General features: G+C 36.3%; 1 protein-coding gene across 2 annotated transcripts in view; it reads left to right on the top strand.

The window, feature by feature from the left end:
* The window catches only part of ROS1 (ROS proto-oncogene 1, receptor tyrosine kinase), a 105,311-nt gene that overhangs the window by 63,332 nt on the left and 22,552 nt on the right, over window positions 1-19,427 (top strand). For both annotated transcript variants that reach the window (XM_045544246.1, XM_045544245.1), the window contains exons 28-35: window positions 3,567-3,769; window positions 5,267-5,411; window positions 6,187-6,419; window positions 6,506-6,682; window positions 10,244-10,412; window positions 11,094-11,211; window positions 14,119-14,309; window positions 16,013-16,096. In XM_045544246.1, coding sequence (XP_045400202.1) covers window positions 3,567-3,769; window positions 5,267-5,411; window positions 6,187-6,419; window positions 6,506-6,682; window positions 10,244-10,412; window positions 11,094-11,211; window positions 14,119-14,309; window positions 16,013-16,096 — 1,320 coding nt within the window. The remainder of the gene's footprint in view (window positions 1-3,566; window positions 3,770-5,266; window positions 5,412-6,186; window positions 6,420-6,505; window positions 6,683-10,243; window positions 10,413-11,093; window positions 11,212-14,118; window positions 14,310-16,012; window positions 16,097-19,427) is intronic.

Here is a 19,427-nt window from a genome sequence, read left to right as displayed (position 1 = left end):
AAAAAAATGTAGGATAAAGTCTAGATGACTTTGGGTTTGGCAAAGAGTTTTTAAATATTATATGGTTCCAACTATATGACATTCTGGCAAAGTTAACACTATGGAGACAGTATAAAATCAATGGTTGCCAGGGGTTAGCACGAGGGAGGGAGGGATGAATATGTAGAGCACAGAGGATTGTTAGGCAGTGAAAATATTCTATATGATATTATAATGGTGGATACATGTCATTACACATTTGTCCAAACCCATAAAATGTACAACATAAGATTGAACCCTAATGTTAACTTTTGACATTGGGTGATAATGATGTGTCAATATAGATTCATTGATTGTAATAAATGTACCATTCTGGTTCAGGTATTGATAATGGGGGAAGGCTACGCATGTGTACGGGCACGGGGTATATGGGAAATCTGTGTACTTTCCTTTCAGTTTTGGTGTGAACCTGAAACTGCACTAAAAAATATCTTTAAAAAAAGTCCATTCAATATCTGTTTGAAGTTGAACACACACTCATAAACACACACCCTACACAGAAACACACACACACATATCCTTAAAAATAAAAATCCTAAAAGTACCATGAATTTTTTTTAATCATTAAAAAATGGTTAATATAATACCATCATTATTTTATTTGAAAAGAAGTGTCAACTTTATTTTTCTGCTAGCTGGTTACATTATTAAAGGTACTTTATCTCCATCTGCTGGAAATTTTAAGCAATTACCAGTTAGCTACTCTTTTTCGTGAGGCACAGGGGCACAGAGAGAAGTAAAAGTCATTGGAAATCAAGAAAGGGGAGGGGTAAAAACCTACCTAAGGCACAGTGAACACTATTTGGGTGATGGGTACACTTATAGACCTGACTTAAGCATTACAAAAGCTATCTATGTAACGAAAACATTTTTACTCCCTTAATATTTCGAAACAAAAAAAAGAATGGGATTAAAAAAAGCAAAAATATTAATGAAAAAAACATATTTTCCTGTCCTGAATAACATTCCTAACACTTCAATATATCATGTCATATCGGTTAAATAAAAATAAAAGACTGACAAAGTACAAATGACCTTTGAGTCAGATTATTGCTCTGGTTACTGACATGAGTGTTCCCAGTTTAGACTAGAAATCAGTACAAATTGAATACTATTGGATAAACATGGTTGAACTGGAGAACGGCCCATTTTGTAACATTAGCGAAGTTATCCATCTCCAAACTCTCATACTCCCAAGTATCCTCAAACTTAGGTTCACAATCTCCTTGGGTATTCCTTGTTACTAGAAATTTATGACATAGTTCTAATTTTAAAAATTCTTTCTTTAAACTGGTTTATTATAAAGGGTATAACTCAGGAAGAGCCATATGGAAGAGATGCACAGGGCAAGTTATGGAGGGCGGGCAGCATGAAGTTTCTATGTCCTCTATAGGCACATCATCCTCCCAGCACCTCCACAAGCTCAGCAACCCAGATGTTCCTTTAAACGTTCTTTTATGCATTTTGGATTTCCTATTTAGAATGCCCAGATCAGACCAGTATTATTTTCCCTAATTTTTCAGTAGTCTCACTAATGATGATGATAATGGTTAACATTCATTAAAAATTCTCACTATGTGCTAGGATACAATAATATATAAATAGCTATAAAATATCTCTTTACAGAAGAGCTGGAGTAACCTTCCCAAGGTCAAAAAGTTAATAAGTGAAGGAGCTGGCTCGATCAAGTCATTTAGCATTTAGACATTTCCCCCCTAATTTTCTGGTTGAATGCAAAGGATGTACTTTATATTTTGATATCACAAATTAATAAAGATCTACAACATTTATTAAATAACTAATATGTGTCAAACATCCTCTTGGGATTCTGGGGAAACAAAGATAAATCAAGCACAGTCTCAGTCCAAGAAGCTTACATTCTAGTGGTAGATAAAGACAGGAAATCACCTAAGGGAAAACCAAAACCAGAATCAAATGTGGCTAGCGCTCTGGCAGAAGAACGTGTGGTGTGTGGTGGGGACACAGAGCCAGACATGGGATAGAGCAGTGGGCAGGAGCCAGATTACAAAGTGCTGTGTATGATGAGTTAAAGAGTTAGTTAATTAGTGTAAGACTGTTAGATTTCATATTAAAATCATATTTGGAGCTAGTTGCATATTGTGTTCTCTTTGTGTGACAGTGCTGCATTTTTAGATGGTGTTTTACATGAATCTTAATCAGAGTGAACAGGTTAGAAGTTGCATTCAGCTATAAGTGACAGAAACTTGATTTCAGAGGCTTAAACCGAGCCTGCAGTGTGGTTGTACCATTGTCACGGTCCTGTCCACGGCTGGACTTTGAAGTGTTTTCCCAGTTCTTGGGCTCCTGGCTTGGAGGAATCGCAAGCCTTGGCCCATGCAATGGAGAGAGATGACAGACACCCAGCAAGTATGGGTGAAGAATTTATTGTAAGGAAAGTTTATGGGTGCAAAGTGAAAGTACATTTCCTAGAGGGAAATGGGTCCATCTGTGCGAGTGGAGAAGACACTGTCTTCTATGTTTTTCCTTTTATATGTTAGTAGTATATGTTGATGCAAAGGTCAGGTATAATTACTTATGACTACATGTCACAGGTTTTGGGGTCTAGATTTTTCTAGGTATGGACATAAGTTAAAGGTTATGTTCCAGACATTCCTTTTTCCTACACGAGTGATGGGGAAAGTCATCATTTATGGTGTTTTTCTATTTTCTCATTGGTGGTCACTGTTCCATGGTCCAGTTACCCCATTCTTTAAGACTGAAATAACTGTTTTCCCTGGTTATTTTTCTGCAACTATTTCCTTTTTATTGTTTCTCTTTAACTGTTTCCTCCTTCTTGTTTTTCTGCTTCTATCATTCCATTACTTCTTGTTTTTCTGTCCCTAACCCCACTGCACTGGTCTGGAGCAGACGCTTCCCACGGTAGTCTCTGTGAATGGTGCTCCCTGGAGTTGTGCAGGAGGCAGTGTGTTTGGTGGTGTGTGGTGGCCAGGCAGCTCCAAAAGAACATCAAGCAACGGGACTTCTGTCTCTCCCCCAGACTTCTTTAGTATGTCTTTTATTCAGTTCTCACAAGATCGCTGCTGCCCCTCTAGGACATCACATCTGCCTCCTAAGCGGGAACAGAGTGAAGGGCGGAAGTGTGTGGCAGAGAGTCAGCTCTTTATCATCAGTAAGACGGTGGCTCCACCCACCTTACATTTGCTTGGCCAGACTGTGTCACATGCTTGCCTGGGCGGCACTCAAACCGCACAAAGTGAGTTTTTCCTCGGGCACATCACACTGAACAATAACAGACATATGGAAAGTAGGAGAGTGTTTGGTAGACTAGCAGTGTCTGTCACACATAGTATCAACACTAGCCATTTTTGTTTCTTCAAAGAGAACATTTCAAAAGCATTTTCGTATTCATCCTTTCAAGCAAAAGTTACTATATTCTACAAATTTCTTTCTAACTTTGACATTACCATTGCTGTAAAATAAATCTACCATTCTTCTCTTATACATGTATGTGTATATATTTAATCTTTGTTCTCTTCTTATTTTAGATAAAGCATTTCTGTCTCTAGCTTCAGATATTGAGGAACCAACTATACTTAATGCCACCAACATTAGCCTCACAATCAAATTACCTCTGGCCAAGACAAATCTCACTGGGTATGGCATCACCAGCCCTACTCCAACATACCTTGTTTATTACACAGAAGTTAATGGCAAGAGAAACAGCTCCGACTTGAAATACAGAATTCTGGTAAGATTGGAGCTAGTGGTCTTTGTCTTTTCACACTATGCTCTTTTTGACATAAAATTATTAGCCATAGTAAAATATTTTCTGTATGGTCTGAGATGCACTATTATGCAAATTTTTACAGCTGATGATTCATCAAAACACATTGTGTTCTAGTTTTCTTGTCTGGGAGTAAGTTAAGCTTCAAGGGAGTATATTAGCCCTGGCTAGTTGATGGATTGCCATGGTTACAATTTTCTGATTATCCTGAAAGAACTGGAATTTTTCTCCTTCCTGATTATCTAATTATCCCCAGAGAGTGATAGAGACTTATTTTTGTGGCATATCCAGCAGATTGAAGATTGAGGAGTAACAAATGAATTAGACAGAAAGAACATTGGCATATACCTCTTCTCCACAGCATTTATCTAATATGAAAATTTTATATTATATTTTTGTCTATTATTGCCTATATGTTATGAAACATACTACTTTGCATACCCTATGTCTGTTCTTCATCATCATTGTATCCCTAGCACCTAGCACAGTACTTGGCACTGTCTAGGCATTCACTAGATATTTCTTGAATGAATGAATGAAAGGGCACTATTTATTCTATCATTGGCATTAGTGTTTCAGTTTCCTTAGTGATGGAATCATATATATCAGATATTTTGCTTTGTGCTTGGCTTTATTTAGCTAATTCAAAATGTGAAATTGACCATCATCTATTGGACATTAAACACTAAATGCTTTGCCATTAGGTATATATGATTCTTTACTTCATTTATTTTGTTTATTTTAACCTTTCTTTACACATTTCTAAAAGGAGTTGTTTCAGAGTTAGGTTGAAGCATTTGGCTGACCAAGATTGGGTTTGTGGCATTGGACATTTCTGTTATTAGAGTTAATCTCTCTTATTGTCTTCATGTTGATTGATATGGATCTGTGGCTGTGGTTCTCAACCTTGATGGCACAGTGGAGCTTTTTAAAAATTCTGGGGTCAATATTCACCCCAGATAACTTAATCAGAATCTCTGGGGGTAGAATCCAGGCTTTTCTTAAAACTTCCCATATAATTCCAAAACACAACCAAGTTGAGAACCACTGGTCTAAGGAAAGTCTTTTTATTCTCTTACGCTTTATTTCCCAGAATGATTAGATAATATAACTTACTCTTTTATTGTATTCACTTATGTGTCACATCTTTACAATGCCAACTTGCTGAATTTCTAATGCAATTATAATGAAATGGTGTCTTCTAGGAATTTAGCTTCCTATGTGAAATGAGTTATGCCACAAAATTGACTGAGGGCTGCCAATCATTTAACATTCATTCTTGGAGATATTAAACAACTGAGGTCTGGGTAGATTAGGATAGTGGTATTGCCATGAATAACCTAGAATTTAAAATAAATTAACTTTTTTGAGTCTTTAACTTTTTTTGTCTTTGATTAAATAATTTTTACCCATTTATATCAAATGTAAGAATGAGATATTGATTTAAAAAATTAATTACAGGAATTTCAGGACAGTATAGCCCTTATTGAAGATTTACAACCATTTTCAACGTATATGATACAGATAGCTGTGAAGAATTATTATTCAGATCCTTTGGAACATTTACCTCTGGGAAAAGAGATTTGGGGAAAAACTAAAAGTGGAGGTGAGTTATGGCCTTGGTGTGGGTTTCTAGAGTGGAATGTTGAGATATATGTTATGTCATGTCTATATATATTTTTTTTATCTGGATGCCAGGTAGTTGTCTTATGTGAGATTTTTTAAAGTTTAATAAGAAAAATGTATTTGTAGAAAAATATGACCTGATCCATATTCTAACCTCTGAAGATGACTCATAATATTCCATCAAAATGGAAAGCAGCTAGGAGGTGAAACACCAAAATCAATACTGTTTGACCAAGGAACACATTCTTTGATCTCACCACACAGTGTCACTCTTTTTCCATATGCTCATAGGTCTCTCTGCACATGTGGTGAGTCGTAGGAAAGCCAAGCCTCTTTTCTATGTGAATTTTACTGAGGCCACTGAGATTTAAAGCTTTATAACATTACTACCTTAAAGAAAATAAGTCTAGAAACTAAAAAGGTGTTCTAAGAGGAGGCAATTATTACGAGGTGATGCCATTTCTTTCAGATCTGTCTGATAATATTCACAACACTCACCTGAATTGGGTTATTCATCATTGGCTGTATCCTTGAGCTAGAGTCAGAGAATGATTTGGTTATTAGGCAAAAATAAGTGATAGCCTGTCAGGCAGCCTGTTAACTTACCATTATATAAGATGCTGTCTTTCCTTCTGAACGTCTATTAGTCATTCTGCTCACATGATAGGATTATTCCTCAACCAAGACTCCATCACTTCTTCCCGGCTTTCAGCACTGTTGCAACATTCCTTATCATTCCTTGCTATTTATTTCAGTACCAGAGGCAGTCTGGCTCATTAACACAACTGTGTGGTCAGACACCAGCCTCATTATATCCTGGAGAGAGTCTCACAAGCCAAATGGACCTAAAGAATCAGTCCGCTACCAGTTGGCAATTTCGCACCTGGCCCTAATTCCTGAGACTCCTCTAAGACAAAGTGAATTTCCAAATGGAAGACTCACTCTCCTTGTTACAAGACTGTCTGGTGGAAATCTATATGTGTTAAAGGTACAGTGAGTATATTGGACACTCTTTATTGCCATTCTCAAGTGCAAGGTTCTGAAAAGGTTAAGCAATTGTTCTTTTACAAAAAGGTTCTGGCCTGCCACTCTGAAGAAATGTGGTGTGCTGAGAGTCATCCTGTCGCTGTGGAAACATTCGACACGCCAGAGAAACCTTATGCCTTGGTTCCAGAGAACACCAGTTTGCAATTACATTGGAAGGCTCCATCTAATGTCAACCTCATCAGATTCTGGTTTGAACTCCAGAAGGTAGACTTTTGATGCAAATCTTTATTTTATGATATAGAATAAATGGGAAGGCCTTTTTCATATGTTTAGAGCATTCTTGTGTATAAACAAACAATATATTTGACAATATTCATTGATTTAGGTTTGTCATGTAGAAGCAGTAAATTCTCCAGTTTAATTTCTGATAGAAAGCATTCCCAGGGAGATTAATTTGCTCTTAAAAGGCTCCATGTAAAAGGTATAAATTATAGGGTGGTGATTTCATAATATTTTACCAGTGTAGGTGTTAACATGGTTGGCTGGTTTATAGTCCATAGCAATTTGGTGTTTTCTAAGGAAAAAAAAAATGAAGGAAATGAACAAACAAAAAGCCAAGACCTTATTTAGAAATGTCCTTTCAACTATTTGAGGGCTGTACAGTGACAGGAGAGAAGTTAAAACCAGCTTATTCTAAACTAGTTTGGTGTTGGCTTATAAACTTTAAATGGTTCCTCATCCAGTACTCTTCATACTTTAACCAGTATAAAAATATCCACTGAATTTTAAGGCATCAGTTAATCTGATTACTTCACTGACAGGGAAAGTCCACAGTGACGTTTATAGTGATAACACTTAGAATGGACTATTATGTTACTATAATTGCAACTTGTCATTTTCACGATTATATATTTGCATGTGTGTGTTTGTGTATATCTGGGGCTATGTATTTGTACACATTTGCAAAGATTGGTTAGGAATGTTTTGTTCAGTGGTAACTTAAAAGAAAGTCAGCATAGGCATGGCCTCACTATTTCTTTAAAAATGAAGTTGTTCCCCAGGATGTTTTTAAAATTTATTATATAAAATATATTTTGTGATCTTATACTTTTTAGATAACAACTATGAAAAATATGGAACACTAAATATTGAGTTGATAATACCAAAAGCCATAGTTTGATTGGACTTTTTCCATTGAGTATGTTTCTGATGATTTGTTTCCTATTTGAAAAAATGGTCACCTTATAAAAACGCAGTTACATTGGAAAAATTGGAGAACTGCCTCTTTTTGGACATCTATTTAAGTAAGCTTAATGTATAATAGTTCAGTCTAAAGTCAAGGAGAGGGTTATAAAGTTCATTTCCTAGATCAAAGAAATGAAATGGAAAAGGACCTTAGAGATGATGATGCTCTAGCCTCTCATTTCACTGAGGAGAAACCAGACAGAACCCATGATGAGCTGGATCTCACCAGCCAGACACAGAGAAGAATCCCAGGGCTCACTCATTCCTAGAGCAGTCCTACCTGGGTGCTGTCCACGGAAGGAATAGGAGTCATTAAGTCACCCATCCCCCTCCTCAGAGTTTGGGGAGGACACAGCAGACAGGGACCTCTTAGTCCAGTCTTCATGACTTTCATGTGATACCTTTTTGTGTCCAACCTTCCTCTGTTTTTATGCTTGCTGAACACAGGTTCCAGACAGACCATTTAGAAAATTATGAAGCTGAAAATGCAAGATATAGTTGTTATTCCATGTGTGACCATCTATGAGTACTAACTGATGAGCACAGTACAAGGCTGAGGGTTGATGAGTGGCTTCTAGTCAGAAAGTGTTATCTCTTTTAAACAATTTTAACCTACCCTCATAATGACAGGACAACTGGGAGTGATCTCATCGCTCCGTACTGAAACTCTGAGGGGTGGGTGATGAGGGGGAGTATATGTCTTTTTAATTAATTTTTTAAAAAAGAAAAGAAGAAGAAAATAATAAACTTTCAATCTGTCTTTTCTGTCAAAATTTCCTTATATAGAAAATGAGGAAATTATAATAGAACATAGGGCTAAGTCTCTATCTAGATCTTACATTCCATAGATTTAAAAAATCACAACAGTGTATAGAAGAACATATTCAACTTAAGATTGAGGAGAAACAAGTACTTTTGCTTTGGTAAATTTTTTTCGTGGAAGTCCATTAAAATTGTGTTTTTCCCACCTGTCCAGGAAAATCCCTACCAGAACCAAAAATCTCTGAAGTTTCAGACTCTCAGACATCATAGCTCACATCCCCCTCATTCCCCCACCCAAATAATTTGAAAATCCCTCTGTGGTGGCCTTCACCCCTGCACTTGTTGGCCTCTGACAAATGGAAAGTTCTGACAGCCTTGTGATTTACTGGGATAGCCTGTGGCACCTCTCCAAGTTGGTGGTCTGCCCAGACAGTCGTTGCTGTAGTGAGGCCAGTACGCTACAGTTTTCCAGCAGTACCCTCGGTCAGACATCTCCCCGGCATTTGAAGGAGCTCTGATAATTTCTGGATGGTATGGAATGTTGGGTCACCTAGACTATTTACTTAAGGTAGTTTCTATACCAGATCATTAAGAAGGCAGGACCAAAAAGGGCTGAGATGTTTTTAGCCAGGAATTAATTTCTCTCTCTCTCTCTCCCTGAAGGTTCAGAGTAAATATTATGGATTCAATACACCTGTTTTTTTAAGCTATGTGTCTCAGGGCTTGATACATTTATGACTTTAGTGCAGGGAAAGTCCCTGACATTAGAATTTCTATTTTCCTCTTTTTCATTCCCTCCATTCTCTTTTTCTCCTTTCTTTTTGTACCTGGTGGTCTACTTTCTGAAGGTGCTATGAAGAATCATTCCTAATTGAATAAAAAACTAATATAAAGTGTCCCTCTAATGAAATGATGTGACCTCATGGGTGCCAAATGGAAAAGGAGATATAAATTATGTTTATTTATGGAAAAGGGCCTTCTTAGGAAACTCTACCAGGGAAAATACACCAAGAACCCTCGACAAAATGACATATCCTCTGTTTTTTCCTATTTGTATGTTAAGTAAAAAAAAATCACTATTTTCAAATAATGATATTAAGAATCCAAATATCCATATTTTTAAAAAGCACTGTCACAGAGAAAGAGGTTTTCAGATATCTATAATTAGAAACCCAACATCTAAAGTGGAATGAAAGCAAGATTTCCTGTATTTGACTTCTAACCTTGCTACTTAGTAGCTGCCTGATGGTGGGCAAAAATTTCCTTCTTTTAGTGATCTAGGCTGCCTATGTATAAAAATAAGGAATCTGGTCACATATATGAAGAGAATGTTAGGAGGAAAGAAATGTTTTAGTCTGTAAGTCGCTGTGGACTTCTTCAAGGAAACAAAATATGTAAAAATATAATTATTATGAAAGTAGCAAATCCCTGGAATTGAAAATATCATTGTTTTGATCCATCATTGTCCCTCAGCGGTAAATTTGCATTCTTAACCATCCTGATTTAATACAGGTATCTACTCTTAGGGATAACAAGAAGTCATAGCTCTGAATCTTCCCTGATAATATATAGTCAGAGGTGCATATCCTACCTTGGGCTTAGCCTAAGAACTGTCATTTAAGTCAGTTGTAGATGATGGAGTAAACAGCTGTAGGTGATGGGGTAATGTTTGGAATAAAACATTTGTAAAGAAGTTCTTATTCTTTAATATAAAGTAAATGTTAAGTTTCAATCACTTGCTATAAGCCTTAAGACATTTTTATGTTTTAAGATTTTCTTAGAGAAAGAAAACTGTTTAATTGAGACTTCTTTTTCTAGTGGAAATACAATGAGTTTTACCACATTAAAGCTTCATGCAGCCAAGGTCCTGATTATGTCTGTAACATCACAGATCTACAGCCTTATACTTCCTATAATGTCCGAGTAGTGGTGGTTTATGTGACAGGAGAAAACAGCACCTCGTTTCCAGAAAGCTTTAAGACAAAAGGTGAGTACTAACATATTCAACACTCAGAAAACCCTGTAAGCGTCTCAGTTCTTTTCTTATCATTTTTTTCACCAATCCTAGAGGTTGAAAATTTTCTTAAAAAAGAGTATATTACTATTCTAGAGCCTATGTGAGGAAATCGAGAAGAGTTAGGAGACCTTACAGGCAGTAATGGGGTAATCTTGGTTTTACAGGATCCTGAACTGGGCAAAATTATTTCTCCTTTTAGTACTCTGATTTTCTGTCTAGCTTTGACATTTTGAAAATAGTGTTACTGAGTGTTCAACAAATACTTATTAAGTGGCTATTATATTCCAGATGCTAAAAATGAAAAATCTAAAAAGTCCATTAAATTAACTAGTGTTAATTTATCATACCTTCAAGTTGATCCCTATAAAAATGGAGGGAAAATGCTCCAAAACTTATGATAGCTTTTTAATTTACATTTATCACTTATTTTGTGTGAAGCTGAGATATATTGTTAATCCTATCATTGATCCATCTAATCCATCACTAGTAAAAACTCCAGATACTCATTTAAAATTATGTACTCAGATTATTTCTGAATATTTCTTTAATGTATAGTCTTTCCTCTTAATAAACATGTAATATAGAAAGATGTCAATGTCGAATATTTGTACTTCTAATGTATCAATCAGTATTTTCTTTTTTCCCCCAAAGCTGGAGTCCCAAGTAAACCAGGCATTCCCAAATTATTAGAAGGGAGTAAAAATTCAATACAGTGGGAAAAAGCTGAAGATAATGGAGATAGACTTATGTACTATATCCTTGAGATCAGGTATGTCTGTTTGCAAAAGTACTTTGTAAACTACAAAGAGCTAAGCAGTTGATTCTAAGGTGATCAAAAATAACAATATATATTAAAGTATATTTATATATAAACACCAAGCATCCTTAGTTTGAGGACCTTGTGTGCATCACTACATTCTTTGTACAATTCCTAGAGGTCAGTGTTGGTACTCTAAATATCAGGCAGATCACATCATTCTCAGAACTCTGTAACTGCTCATCAAAACTTTATGAAAATCATTTGATCATAGGCTCATGCAACCAGTATTTACTTAATAACTATTCTGTTTAAGAAGCTGAGCTGATATTTAATGTTAGATGAAGGTAAGCATCTAAGTTTCTGATGATAATTTGTTTTAGCAAGGTGAATGCTCTCTAGTGAGAATTGTAAATGAATTAGGCATTTTTCACAATGTAAAATTAGGTCAAGGTCTGAAATTGTCTGAAGTGTATAGGTCACACAGGATTCTCTATCCATTGTAAAGATTACAGTTTTCAGTGTATTCCCAGGGACTGAAAATGCACCATCAGTGAAAACCAGCCACTGATGAACATCCACAGATCTGGCCAGTATGGGGAGCTCAGTGAACCATAACTGGCTCAGAAGGACTTATTTCATGCCAACTTAAGGGGAGAATTCCAAATTCCAAAGTCCCTCATAGGACTATGAAACCATCTTTTAAGAAGCTCCAAGGACAAAAGTCACTTCCATAATTACAGTCCTGGCAACTTGAGCTTTAGATCTATTTTTGCTTCATCGTGCTCTGGCATTCCCATAACCTTAAAAAATTTTCCTGCTCATGCTACAGAATTTCCTTGGCCATATTTCTAACTGAAACCTTCTTGAAATTTCTGTTACTGTTTTTCATGAAGAGTGCAATACATTCGGACCTGCAGAACTGTGTTGGTCGCCTGTGGCTGTAACTGTGTACACCAACCAGTCCACACCATGGTTCTTGCTAGGACCCCTTTAGTGTGTTCCTTTCAATAACACCTTAAGTGTTACTTAAGTAACTGCATCTAAATACTTTCCATACTCCTTGCCCCAGGTCTCCAATGTCAGGACATGGACTATATAAAATGACAGAATGAATTGTTGTAACTTCAGTTTCTCAAAGTAAGTTCTTCAGTCAGGACACTCTAGTTGGACTCTGTGTAGTGCAGTGATAGTGCAAAGTATATGAATTTGGGAGCTGAACAGATTGTATTAGTTTCCTGGGGCTGCCATAGCAAAGTGCCACAAACTGGGTGACTTAGAACAACAGAAATTTATTCTTATAGTTCTAGAGGCTAGAAGTCTAAAATCAAGGTATCAGCAGGACCATGCTCCTTCTGACTGTTCTAGGGAAGAATCCTTCCTTGCTTTTTCTTAGCTTCTGGAGTTTGCTGGCAATTCTTGGTGTTCATTAGCTTGTAGATACTTCGCTTCAATCTGTGCCATCGTCATCACATGGTGTTCTCCCTGCGTGTGCTTGTGTCCAAATTTCCCTCTTCCTATAAGGGCACTTAGTCATTGGATTAGGGCCCACTCTAAACTAGTATGACTTCATCTAACTCCATTATATCTGTCAAGACTTTATTTCCAAACAAGATCACATTTCCATATTCTGGGTGGGTATGAATTTTGGGGGGATACCATTCAATCCAGTACACAGACTGTGTTTAAACCTTTGCTCTTTTCCCTTTTTGAACTTAAGTTTTCTCACTTGTAAAATGGGATGTTAATATCTACCTCTTTAGGTTGTTGTGAGGATGCAGTGAATTGAAACATTATGCAAAGCACAGGTATAATATGTTATAAATAGAAGTTCTGAACCAATGTCAGAATTCTTCCTTCTCTTCCTTATGGCCAATAACTGTGAAGAACCACTTCACAAATTCTTAAGGGCCTCTTTCTTTGGGATCTGAGTTGTTTGGAAATTGCCAATGCTTAACATTAGACTTCACAAAATATATGAAAATGCTACGTTATAATGCTTTACTCAGGATGGACCTTAGGACCCTTGTTCCTGGGAAAAGTTGTGACCAAATCTGCTGCTCTCATGCTCCTTGTGTTTTTGCCCGTTCCCTGCCCCCATGAGGCTCAGCCCTCCCTGTCCTTGTTGATCTTTCAGGATGACCTTTTAGTTAGCAGGAGCAGAATGATATTCTCCTACATATCCCTAAGCTTATTGTAGGTTGGTACCAAGTCCTGAAACCATTGCAATCTGAAAATTTGACAATGAAATGTTCTTCAATGTCAGAGAAGACATAATTGGTAGAACTTGAGCTTGCCTTCCTTCAGTCATTCTGTTAAAAGCCATTCCAGTTATATCTTTTGAACCCAGCTCTTGTGCTCTTTCCATGTTTCATATGGAGGACAATTGGATTAACATTGAGGTAGGATGTAGGTCAGTACAAAAGGAAGCAGTGAACCTTAGAATCTCAGATACAATGATAACTTTGGCAGGTGAACTATAACACCTTCCTTATCAATTTCATAATTTGTATTTTATCCATACATGGTATGAATAAAGGACAAATAACATAAGACTGAAAATTAAGAAAATTCAAACTTCCTAGTTATAAATTATGGAATAATTGTTTTATAGGTTTGGGATTCTGAATAAAGTTTACACATTCTAATAGTAGGAAAAGGATCTTCAGATTTCTCTTGGCCGTTGATTATTCATCACTTTCTTGGTGGGCTGAATTGGTTAGCTCCATGCGTCACTAGGATCTCTTTATAAAACCAGGCTGTGTTCTGTAGCCAAATCATGTGAGAGGAATGAGATCAAGGGCAATGTGTGCGAAAGGAGACTCTGGAGTTCTGTCATTTAAATGATATACGAGCAACTAGAAATAACACATATATTGTCATGATATTTTAGTTACTATCTTACTGTTTCTCTTGCAGAAAGATCACTTCAAATGATTCACAGGACCCGAATTTAAGGTGGAAAATGACATTTAATGGATCCTGCAGTAGCATTTGCACATGGAAATCCAAAAACCTGAAAGGAATATTTCAATTCAGAGTAGTAGCTGCAAGTAATCTGGGGTTTAGTGAATATAGTGGAATCAGTGAGAATATTATATTAGTTGGAGGTATGTTACCACGTCTATCTACACACTAGCTTATTACATAAAAGTTTAGTGATAGAGATCAGTGCAATCTTAACATTAGCAATAGATAAATGGTGACTATATATCTTATCATCCAAACTCTTAAACCATTCAATTCATCTAATGTGATCTTCCTAAAACATCGTTATCTTCATATCATTTTTCTCCTTAGTAATAATCGCTGCTCCTTAATGCCTACCACACCAAGTCCATGCTCCTAACTGGGCTTGCAAGGCTGTTTACAATCTGATATGACTCTACCTATCCAGCCTTATTATCCTGTTCCTGCTACTGTCACCTTGTACACAAGGCATAAAACTATTCTGTCTCTTCCACTTCTATTTAAGCTTGTGATGCATTATCATTTTAATCACATAGGCTGGAAATTTCGGTACCATCTGTGATTTTTCTTTCTACTTAGTCACCAAATTCTATCAATTTTACCATCTCAATTTCTTTCTGATGAGTTCCCATCTTCCTATTTCCACCCTGGCTTTCCTAATTCAAGGTATTGTTTCTTGCCTGTGGTCTTGGCTTAATCACACTGCTGACAGTTACTCTAGTTGAAGCACAAGCTGGAGTACTTAACCCCTCTCTGAAATACCTACAACGGCTCTCCATTCACTGCCTTTGGAATCAACTACAAACTTGTGTGTGGCATGTAAGGCCTTCTGTGATTTGTTTTTCAATTGTGGTTCATCTTTCCCAATCTTTATCCCTATGCTGTGGTCATATCAGACGGGTAAAAAGCTTTTATGTTGTGGTCTTTGGCCTTTTGTCTCCCTCAGCCTAGAATACAGGTCCCTACCACCTACCCTGTGTGCCTTAGCTGAGATTTCCTTTCCTTCATTTTCTGCCAATTGAAATTCTTATCACTTTTCAAGACATAACTTAAATGAACCCATAGTGATGCTTCACTGCTGTTCCTTAGGCAAAGCGAATTATTGCATTTTACACATGCACATTCCATGTAAAAGTTAGATTATTCTTATTTGTATTATAGTTAGTTGTCCACATAAGACCTTAGCAAACTTTCTCTGAAAAGAGATAAATATTTTAGGTTTTGCAGGCTACATCCAATCTCTGTAGTGTGTTCTTCTTTTTAAAAACAGTACTTTAAAAATGTAAAAATTATTCTTAGCTCATAGCAGGGGTGCAACAGTGGGTACAAAATCAGGCTGCAGCCAGATTTGTCCCTCATGCCATAGTTTGCCAAACTCTGGCCTACACGTTTGTTTCCTCTACACAACTGAAACTACTAAGAGAAGGTATCGTATCTATTCCTCAGTTTAATACCCATGAAATTAAATGTGTATGAAGATATTATTTTAAAAATCCAAACTGTTTAATATATGTAGACTGAGACTTCTTTGTCCCAAATTCATTAAAAAGATACGCATGTTTTCCCAGTTATTTAAAAGTAGAAGATTGAGTGGGTATATTCCAATGGTGTATTGGTAGACTGGCTCTCTGGGAAAATAAAAACAAAAACACCTTGATTTTGATTCCCCATGGTGTAAATACTTCTGTATGGATGATTTCAAGTTACCAACTGTTTAACAACTGGCTTGCAAGAATCCAGCAATAGCTAGTTCTGGTATATCACTCTGTGAGTGCTTAGGTATAACTGGAACGATTTAGCTTTATTCTGTGAATTAATTTCTTTTTCTCATTTGTATCATTAGATGGTTTTGGCATACCAGAAACAAGTTTTATACTTACTATTATAGTTGGAATATTTCTGATTGTTACAATCCCATTGACCTTTGGTAAGTATCATAGATTTTAAAAGTAGGTAATAAACTGTTTACTTGATCATACTGATTGATTTATCTCTTAGTTTACCTAATCTCCTAAATGAAACATTACCTGATTAAATAAGTTCATAAAATTCACAATGTAACCTTTGGTTATACTCTTACAATCACTAACTTCTGTGAACTTTTTTTTGATTTGGGTGTAACTACTTTATGAAAAATATAATTGTAGGTACTTTTTTTTTTTTTTTTTTGAGACAGAGTCTCACTCTGTTGCCCGGGCTAGAGTGAGTGCCATGGCATCAGCCTAGCTCACAGCAACCTCACACTCCTGGGCTCAAGCGATCCTTCTGCCTCAGCCTCCCTAGTAGCTGGGACTACAGGCATGCGCCACCATGCCCGGCTAATTTTTTCTATATATATATTTTTAGCTGTCCATATAGTTTCTTTCTATTTTTAGTAGAGATGGGGTCTCACTCTTGCTCAGACTGGTCTCGAACTCTTGAGCTCAAACAATCCACCCGCCTCAGCCTCCCAAGTGCTAGGATTACAGGCGTGAGCCACCACGCCCAGCCTATACGTACATTTCATGGTATACTTTAGATAAAACTACTTGCAAGGGCACAAACTTTTAGCTTTCTTTGAAACATTGTTTCTGATTGGCTGCATAACAAATGTTTTGTAGCTTATAGTTTGAAATAAGTAAAAGAAAAACAACCCTAGGTACAAAAAAAGTGTAGGATTAATGGGAGGCCAGTGACAATCTTTGGTCAGAATAGTTTTGGTTTCTAGGCAGACAGCCTGGTTTGGAATGAGCAGGGCCTCTTTTGCAGAAGATCCATTTCTGGCTTGTAGGATCTACTCTTGCTTTCAGACATTTGATCTGCTTATTTCAAATCCCTACTCATTTATAAATGACCAGGAAAGCAGAAGAATAGGTTAGGTAGATAGAAATTAGCTATTTCCCACTATTCATGTTATACTAATGTGCTAGATCCCAAAAGTACCTTTTTTTTTTTTTAAAGATTTAGTTTAATGATGAGAAAATGCAGTGACAATCCCAAAGGGAATAGTCAAATATTGGACCTGTAGGGTTATCATAGTGATCGTACGTTCTGCTTTATTCTTGTTTCAGCACAAATATTAATAGCACTTTTTTCATTCTCTACAATGCCCTGGTTTGGGTAATAAGATATACGGTCCCATATCTATTAAGAGTCCTTGACACACCAAAGCGTTACAGGAAAAAGGATGGTACTTATCAGAAAAGAACACTTAAGCATATATTCAGGAGACTTATTTTGTTCATAAATAAGGGAAAGTTACAAGGGAAAGTTGAAGGAAAGTTACAAACATAAAGTTGAACTCTCTCAGGATAAAGAAAGCCAGTATTTCATTGCGTTCTAAATCTTTATTCTTTCTCCAAACTGATTGGAGTTATAAGCTATCAGAGAGCATTTTGAAACTTGATTTGAAATTTCTTTTCAAAGATTCCACCCAGATAATACGTGGAACTCCTTCAGCTAACTTGGAAAGCTAAAAATTTCAGCTGACCCTGCCAGGATTTTAACCTGTGGTTCCAGAGAGTCTAAGTATTGCACAGCTGATGTTTGTGCCACTAAGCCAGCCCCTCCAGAATTACGCGTATGACTGCAGTGCATTTGGCAGTTGGCATATAGGCTTGACTGTTTGTCTGCTTTCCTACTGCGAAGGAGCATTGCATGAAGAATCCTTTATCTGACCTTTGCGTGCTTACTTGTACATCACCATTGTTTAAACCTATCACTCTAGTGGATGAATATGAGATAATTTCAGACCACCTATTGTGCTTTCAAGACATCCTATGGATATCTGACTTTCTCAGGACTTAAAGGTCTTTATTCTGTTTGGAATTCACGGATTTTTGAGTATAGCTAAGCTAATTCAGTTCTTTGCTTTTAGTAGCAGTGCATGTGGTTTTGCTAGTAAGAGTGTGTGAGTGCATGAGAAAAGATTGAGTCATTAAAATAATGAAAAGTAGCAATGATTTTAAAATTTGTATTGTTCTGAGGGCTCTCATCAGTTATGTTTATAAATGTAAAATTGAGACAAATGTTTAAAAATAAGCATTGGCAGCCTTTGCTTCGGTGAATGGCCATATCTAATGTACAACATTAGCCTTATGCTGGGAGTACAGGGAAATGTAAAGCAGTAAAATACAATTGCTGACCTCAGGATCTTGCCATTTAAAGATGGAGGCAAGACATACCTGTGTAAAAAGATAAATAGCAAGGTATGTGCTAAATAACAATACAAGGCAATCTCACACGAAATATACAAGACAATGACAGGAGAAGCACTGAAAGGCACAATTGGTCTTTTAAGTTCATATCTGAGAAATCAGCAGGGGTTGCAGAGATCTCAGAAAACATCACTGAGCATGTGAGTCTTATGCTGGGCTTTAAAAAATGTACAAAAGCAAATTATATAAACAAAACGTGTGTACCCCCATAAAACTCTGAAATAAAAAAAAATGAAGGGAGATGGTGAGAGCACTTCAAGTTTGAAAAATTTCATTAGCAAAGGTAATTTCAATCTTTCACTTTGTGGCTCCTCAGATGGAATTTCACTTGAATAAAACTCTGACCTCTTGGGTACAGAAGCTACTGTGAAGTTCAAATTGTAATGATCATCTCTCAAAGCATCCTTGCTGTTTTCAACTTCTGAGCCAATATTCTAGTACAGATGGGTGATCTTATTGACATAATTATATTTTAACTTTAAAAAACCACTTTCTTTTGTCATTATAAAAATACCTGCTAATTGTATGAAGACGACATACAAATTACTCATGATTCCACAGCTAGGGGGCCACTGCTAACATTTGGTAAGCTTCATTCCAGTAATTTTCTATGTATTTGAGTATGTGAATATGAACAACAATGGATATATACTTTTATACTATGCATTTAAAAAAATGTTCCATCATAGTGAAAGCATTTCCTTAGGTCTACTGAGGAGTATAACCTGGATATGACTGAACTCAAAAATGAATTTGTTTCACTAAAAATTATTATATAGTTTGTTTTAGTTTATTCTGACTCAAGTTTATGGGTGATTTTGAGAAATCAGTTCTAATACTAAGATATTTTAATTTGTTTACTCTAAGAAGTGAGATAAAAAGTCATGTGGTATAAATTGTGTGTTTTTATGTGGCTTTTTTTTTTTTTGCCTGGGTTTAATTAGTTTTTCTATTACGGGCATATTTTTAAATCAAGTTATAAAAAATTCTACTCTACAACTATTCTACCAATTGTGTTCTCATTTACAAACATTTAAAATGCATTTTTAAGATTTCCTAAAG

The sequence above is a fragment of the Lemur catta genome, chromosome 2, assembly GCF_020740605.2.
Source record: "Lemur catta isolate mLemCat1 chromosome 2, mLemCat1.pri, whole genome shotgun sequence".
Classification (NCBI taxonomy): Eukaryota; Metazoa; Chordata; class Mammalia; order Primates; family Lemuridae; genus Lemur; species Lemur catta.
Note: the sequence above shows the minus strand (reverse complement) of the source record. Positions and strands in the feature narration are given on the sequence as shown.